The sequence below is a fragment of the Panicum hallii genome, chromosome 8 (genome assembly GCF_002211085.1).
Source record: "Panicum hallii strain FIL2 chromosome 8, PHallii_v3.1, whole genome shotgun sequence".
Lineage (NCBI taxonomy): Eukaryota > Viridiplantae > Streptophyta > Magnoliopsida > Poales > Poaceae > Panicum > Panicum hallii.
This window is the reverse complement of record NC_038049.1, coordinates 43349905-43357118: the sequence shown is the minus strand read 5'-3', so window position 1 is coordinate 43357118 and position 7214 is coordinate 43349905. Positions and strand designations below refer to the sequence as shown.

General features: G+C 40.8%; 1 protein-coding gene across 4 annotated transcripts; it reads left to right on the top strand.

Annotated features, from left to right (window-relative positions):
* The first annotated feature begins 4781 nt into the window (after positions 1 to 4781).
* On the top strand, positions 4782 to 6455 carry LOC112903081 (tropinone reductase homolog At1g07440-like). 4 transcript variants are annotated; one of them, XM_025972295.1, is made up of 4 exons: positions 4782 to 4870; positions 4969 to 5176; positions 5593 to 5919; positions 6078 to 6455. In XM_025972295.1, exons 1-4 carry the CDS (start codon positions 4782 to 4784, stop codon positions 6240 to 6242), a joined length of 789 nt encoding a protein of 262 aa, XP_025828080.1. In that variant the 3' UTR covers positions 6243 to 6455. The 4 variants fall into 4 exon arrangements, with proteins under 4 accessions (XP_025828080.1, XP_025828078.1, XP_025828079.1 ...); XM_025972293.1 differs by having other exon boundaries at positions 6075 to 6455; XM_025972294.1 differs by having other exon boundaries at positions 6072 to 6455.
* Positions 6456 to 7214: the final 759 nt, after the last annotated feature.

The following is a 7214-nucleotide window of genomic DNA, read 5'->3' as shown; positions in this document are numbered from 1 at the left end:
GTATTTTGCTTACCGTTTTGGTTGTGGACGAGTCACAGAAAACCTAAGAGGTGGGCGCCCGGGCAGGGCACCTAACCTGCATGTATGGAGTCGAGGAGAGAAGAGATGGAGATAGAAGAAGAGGAACATCTTAGTTATAATTAAATAATTTTGAACTACGGACCGTAATTTTTTAATTGTTTAGTAACTGCTCCCTCCGTCCCAAATTATTAATCGTTTTAGCTTTTCTAGATTCATAGAATTTGATATGCATCTAAATATAAACATATACGTAAATGTCTGCATTTTGTTATACTGCGGCAGTGTTTTGATTAGATGCTTTTGTCTCAAAAAAAATTAGATGCTTTCATATTCAGTTTCCCCTATCTATGCTGTCTTCTTTTCCGGCAACACCATATATTTATTCATGATTTCACTATAAAATGTCAACTTAGAAATGATTTTCCCCTTTGCCGTTAGTTTTCTCTCCTTTGTGTGGAGGCGATCGACTGCATGATGTACTGTTTGGTTCTGTTTCAACTGAGCCAAACCAACTATGGACAATTATCTTAGTATGTTGACTAGCTCGTTACTCTTACTAAGAAAAGAGAATATTCAGGACTTTGACTAAAAAGGCAAATCCAGAACTAATTAACATATATGCAAATTAATTAGGAGTCAGCTGGGAAGGCACATGCTGACACGTACGCAACCTTCGACATCATTTGACTTTGATTTGCTGCTTTTAATAAAAATATCGGCTGCATCTCCGTGCATGTGATCACCAGCCACTACCCTGGGAAAAAGATTGTGTATCTACACGCATGCATCTGTACCGTATCTCCAAAAGTAATTTATTACTTAATATACGGCAGTATATACAGTATCGCAGCCTCTACGCCGCCATCAGTCTACCAGATTAGTGTATCAAGGTGTGTTGTGACTTGGGAGCTAGGATAATCATGCTCATGGGAGTGATCAACTGTAACTGGCCACCTCACAAGGACAATGGACTTATTAGATATATAACCATATATATGTAGGTCAAATTCTTGCAAAGATGAATGCACCTAAAGATAGTGACTGCCAATCAATCCTCCTGCCATGTTCCTCCTGTAGAATTGTTGCTAGTTTATATAGAGTCTTTCGACCTCTTGCCGACATGCCATTTAACATCTGATGCGCATGAACTCATCGTTCCCCAGATTGCCGAAGAATATACATGAGATTCATTTATTTGTGATACCTTGACACCGGCAGATCAACGGCTCGCTTAAGTCAATGGTGCATTAGGGTTTTCTTAATTCCTGTCACCTGGCTTGATCCTCGGTAAGATGCACCTTATTATGAATATCTTGACCTGAAAACACAGAGAACATATGGACGACGACACTGACATATATTGTTATCCGTTTCTTTTTTTGTATGCAATGTAGTTGCTAGAGTGTGGAGCTAACATGTTCCTTGAGTTTTAGCTCACATGTGGTCGCTCTCGCGAAAAGAATTGGTCAAACCTGGACACTAGCTAGTTGTCGGTTCGAAAAATGGCCAGCAGCTAAACCAACTCGAAGTGTATATCGTGCATCGTGATCGGAGGTGGTCTAGCACACAATAACTCAATATATTATGTATGTATCCAACCAGAGACTATATATTTATCATCATTTGCATTGCACAATATAATTAATCTTGACAATGGCAGATCAACAACCGGCTTACAAGTCAGTCGATGGTACATTACCTTTTCTTTTTGGTCCGATTCAACTATATATATATATATATATATATATATATATATATATATATATATATATATATCAGTACCACCTCAGGAGATAAGGCCGGCTCTCAAATTGCTACATTTTTTTATGCATATGGCAGGTGGTGATGCAGAAATGCGGAACATATTTGATTTTTCACTAAATTATTTAGTTTCTCTAACACACAACGTACGACCAATAATCAATATAGAACATTAATGATGACATTGAAAGCCTCCAACTGCCAAAAACTTACGTGCTACTGACCACATATCTAATTTTTCACTAAACTTGCTTGTTGCCTTTTGGACATATATTCAGGTGACCTATCCCTTCAAAAGAATTCAAACCTATCCCTTCAAAAGGAAATTCAGAACCACTAGGTCAGTAAATAAAGTAACGTCTACAAATTATTAGGATGGATAAGCCTAACTACTAGAAAATTTTGATTAAATTTTGAATTTTTCTAGCATACTAATAAGCAATAACTAGAACATATTAGTGAGTTTTACTTAGTTGACCAACTTCACATACTACTATTTTTTTATCCTAGCAACACAAAATACTGGTAATTTGTGAACTCTACTGATTGGTTCCGTTTGATTCCCATAACGTACTGTTTGGTTCCGTTTGAATAGGCCAATGAAAGATTATCTTAGTACGTTGACTAGCTACACTTACTAAGCGAAAGGAATATTCAGGACTTTGACTCAGACAGCAAGTCGATGATTAGCAATAGTTAGTAGGAAGCCACTTTGCTGACACGTACACACCTCCGGCATCATCATCTGACTTCCATTTGCTGCTTTTAAACAAAAATATTTGCTGCTTCTCCGATCCATGCATGCATGTGACCACCACTGCTCCAAGCTCGTTTGCTAATTAAAAAGATTGCATATCTACACCCGTATGTGCCGTATCTCCTAAAATAATAATATTTGCCAGTATAGTATCCCGGTCTCTACGCCACTAGTATATCATCAGGTTGGTATCAAAGGGGTGTTGTGACTTGTGAGCTCTAATCATGTTCAAGGGAGTTAACTATAACTAGCAGCCACCTCACAACAGCAAAACACTTATTAGATGAAACTATATATGTAGGTCAATTACTCTATTATTGCTTGCAAAAATAACATGTTCCTCTTTTAGAGAGAGTTCCTTGTTTATATCGAGTATTCTTCTTGCCGATATACGATTTAATTTAACATCTGATATATATGCATGAATGTGTTGCTCAGACAGCAGCCAAATGACATGCATGAGATACATTATTTGCGATACCTTCAGATCAACGACCAGCTTAAGTCAATGATGCATTAGAGTGTTCTTAATTTCTGTCATCTGCCTTGATCGTGGTCAGATGCAAATTATGAGTTATGAATATGTCCACTAGAAAGCCCAGTAAGATATGGACGGCACTGAGAGATTGTCTTTGTTAGTCGCTAGCCATGCATGTAGCAGACAGTATAGGCACTATGTTCATTGAATTTTAGCTCAAATGTCACTCTCAAGAAAATGATTATTGGGGAAACTTAAACACTAATAATCAAGAACATAAACATGATTTGAAATAGTCTCCTAAATATCAAACATCTGATGCATGCATCTCTTGCTTAGCTAGACTATGTACGCAACCAGAGACTATATACGTTCATTATTTGCATTGCACAACCTTGACATTGGTATTTAAACGACCGGCCTAATTACTAGTTAATGATACATTAGTATTTCTTCTAGGTCAGATTCAACTTATCAGTACCACCTTCGAGATAAGGTGGGCTCTTAAATTGCTATGTTTTTGTATGAAAGTCAAGTAACAATGTAGAAACGAAAGATATTAGTTTTTTTTTGCTCAATTGTGTAGATCAATATAGGTATAGAACAATAGTGAATAGTAAAAACTGGTGAAGTTAAAATCCTTTAATTGCCAGAAATTTACATGCTAAAAGGACAACATATGTATCAACTAATTCATTTATTAACTCAGAGAAAACAATACGGATTTTCACAGTTACTATGGTAGGGGCATGACGCATGCATATTATAACTGAATAAAGATTGTGGTCTTCAGAAAGAAAGAGTGACCTGGATGCAGTTACATATATTTTGATGTCCAAATGTTATATCCTAAAACATTTTCTCGCAGCCTTGGCGGGTAGGGGGAACAATCACCTCTAATAACCATCCATGCTATTGATTGGTTTGCTTGAGTAGCTAATACATATCTGACTTGTGAAATGAAAAACTTATAGCTTCAAAGTGAAAACAAAAAAAAAACAATCTGTCCATATTTCCAGAATTGTGAAAGTCACAAAGTTTGTACTATCTTACAAATATTTCTTAGTTAATTTATCAGATAATAATCCATAAGAGTGCCCATGTTTTACGACAAATATATAAATAAATACCCGTCAAGCCTTTCCGATGATATGGACAGTCTTGTATATCCTCAATTGAATTTCTGTTCCCAGTTTTTAAAGAGTTTGGGATATAATTAATTCATACAGTCTTCTTAGTGTTCATAACCCTATTCTCAAAATTAAAACCCAAACGGACCTATATATTCTCTGAAAACTCCACTACCGATCGAGTTTATAAATGATTTTTTTTTCACGACTGTGTCTGCGCACGTTTTTTATTAAAAGGAAGAAGAAACAGTAGCCAGTAAAACAGTTTATAAATGATATCCGGTGGATGAATATACTGTTGTGGCCGGTCGTTTCAATAAACTAGACCAGCAGCCGGCAGCAGGGCGGCCGGCCGGTGTGCTGCGCCGCCGTATGTGTCCAAGTCCGGCCGTCAGATGACGAATATGCAGGTCTTATACTAGTTTATTCAAAGTCAGCAAGAATGTATGCAGGCCATTTTGATATATGCATCAGGCCCTGTCTTCTGTCTATAAATACAGGCACAGATGTGGATCAGTAGCATCATCATCATCCATACATCTCATTTTTACTCCACATCTCGACCGGTCACATTGCAACTATCAGTAATATATATACATATACACAAGTAGAGAGAAGGACAGGGAGATCGAAGATGATGGTGGCTGGAGGCAAGAGCAGGGAGGAGCGGTGGAGCCTCGCCGGCGCGACGGCGCTCGTCACCGGCGGCAGCAAGGGCATCGGGTGCGTACATGACCAACAGCTTAATCTTTTTGATCTGCTTGACGTACGTCCCTGAATGTTGTGTGTGATCCATGCGCCGTGTGCCGGTGATGCCGCAGGCATGCGATCGTGGAGGAGCTGGCCGGGTTCGGGGCGCGGGTGCACACGTGCTCCCGCAACGCGGCGGAGCTGGAGGCGTGCCGCCGGCGGTGGGAGGAGAAGGGGCTGCAGGTCACCGTCTCCATCTGCGACGTCTCGGTGCGCGCGGACCGCGAGAGCCTCATGGCCACCGTCGAGGCCACCTTCGGTGGCAAGCTCGACATCCTCGTAAGCATCATCAACCTCGAATTTTGAAAAACTATGATCAGTTAAATCACTAAACTAAGAGCCTCTTTAGTTTGGCTAGTATGGCCAGGAATTTCTTTTAAGGACTCGTATCATGTTGATGTAAATCTTTAGAAGTAATAAAATTTCTCTTATCCAAAAAGAGCCTCTTCAGCAGGTCTCCTAGATTTATTCTAGAAGAAAGTGTGCCAAACAGTTGTTTGTATATATGGAACCACTCCGGATTAATTTGGTGGGAGTGATTACTTAAAATGAAATAAGATGAGACCCTCCTAAATCACTTCCTTGGTAAAGTTTATCATAGAGAATCAGGTTTTCTTACATGATCGTATTTTTCGGGGAATCACTTTCAAGGAGACTTCAACCAAATATGTGCTAATTCCTAGGCACCCATGCAGGTGAACAACGCCGGACAGTCACTGTTCAAGACCGCCGTGGAGTGCACCGGCGACGACTACACGCGGATCATGGCGACCAACCTCGAGTCGTGCTTCCAACTCAGCCAGCTGGCGCACCCGCTCCTTCTCGCCGGTGGCAGTGGCGGCAGCGTGGTCCACATCTCCTCCATCGCCGGCTTCATCGGGCTACCGGCGCTCGCCGTCTACTCCATGACCAAGGGCGCCATGAACCAGCTCACTAGGAGCCTCGCCACCGAGTGGGCCCGTGACGGTATCCGCGTCAACTGCGTCGCACCTGGCGGCGTCAAGACTGACATCAGCAGTGATGTAAGCTTAACTAAACTTATTAATCAGTAGTTCAGTACCCAACCATCCATATATAATTATTTCTCTTCGTAGATTAATGATTTCTCGTCAATTTGATCACTATCTGATAGAAAATTTTTGAAACTAACCTCTCGATGAACTGTCGGATTAAGCAGAAGACGATAGACCCAGAGCTGGTGAAGAACGAGATGGCGCGGCTTCCCATGGGGAGGATCGCCGAGCCGGAGGAGGTGGCGTCCATGGTGGCGTTCCTGTGCATGCCGGCGGCGTCCTACATGACCGGCCAAGTCATCTGCGTCGACGGCGGCCGTACCATAACTTAGCAGCCAGATACTTAAGCAGCCATCGATGATGTTCATGTGGGCCTGCTAATGAAACAGGCTGTGCAGGCATACATATAGATGTCATACACTTGAGTGCATTGTGCTGAGGATCTGATTTGCAATTACATCCATCAAAAAACGATCCTTTAATCTATATTTTCTTTATCTACTTTGAATGTATCTATGTATTCTCCAAAAGGATTTGGCTCAAAATTTTCGCCCTTTCCTAATGCTCATGACTCTCCTCACATTGCAATATATTACCTCTGTCCCAAATTATAATTTGTTTTGGTTTTTCTAAATACAGATATTTTATTGTGCACTTAGATATACACTATATCTAGATACGTAGCAAAAATAATGTATCTAAAAAAGTCAATACGGATTGTAATTTGAGCCGAAGAGAGTATTGCACAGATGATTCCAACGGTTCTCGTAGACAGATTCGACAACCAGGGAAGCGTGGAGGGACGCTCCAAGGTGTACCATTTTGTTCTGTTCCAGCTGATGAGCCACCTACTAATGGCCGGAAACTTATGTTATCTTAACAAGCCATACTTTCCATGACTGTGTCCAAAGCTATAGTTGATAAGAACAAAAATAAAATATTATTGCATCTGATTGATCAAGCATATCTTAATCCTTCTTCTATATGTGTGCCCCCAAATGTGTTTACGCATAATGTCGTTAGTTGTTGGAGTTTAGCCTGCTGCCATCACAATGCATCTGAGCATCCGTCTACTGAAAGCAGAAGAATCAGTCACCCATGCAGTTAATTGCCTGCTTACCTCGCTGATATACGCTGTAAACGTACTTGACACTAGTCAAGAACAGTAGGTTGCGCGCAGCCGACGATGGCGGCCGCCGGCGGGAGTCGAGAGGAGAGGTGGAGTGTCACACCCGATTTAGGAAAGTTAATCGAATGCATTCCATATGTGCGCCAGGATCAAGTTGCGTACATACAGTAAACGT

Bases quoted from the DNA above. Each gene is read 5' to 3' on its own strand.
- LOC112903081 (XM_025972294.1), top strand. From the start codon at position 4,782: ATGATGGTGGCTGGAGGCAAGAGCAGGGAGGAGCGGTGGAGCCTCGCC. The intron at 4,871-4,968 runs GTGCGTACATGA...GTGATGCCGCAG, and splicing joins GGCGGCAGCAAGGGCATCGG to GCATGCGATCGTGGAGGAGC. The intron at 5,920-6,071 runs GTAAGCTTAACT...TGTCGGATTAAG, and splicing joins AGACTGACATCAGCAGTGAT to CAGAAGACGATAGACCCAGA.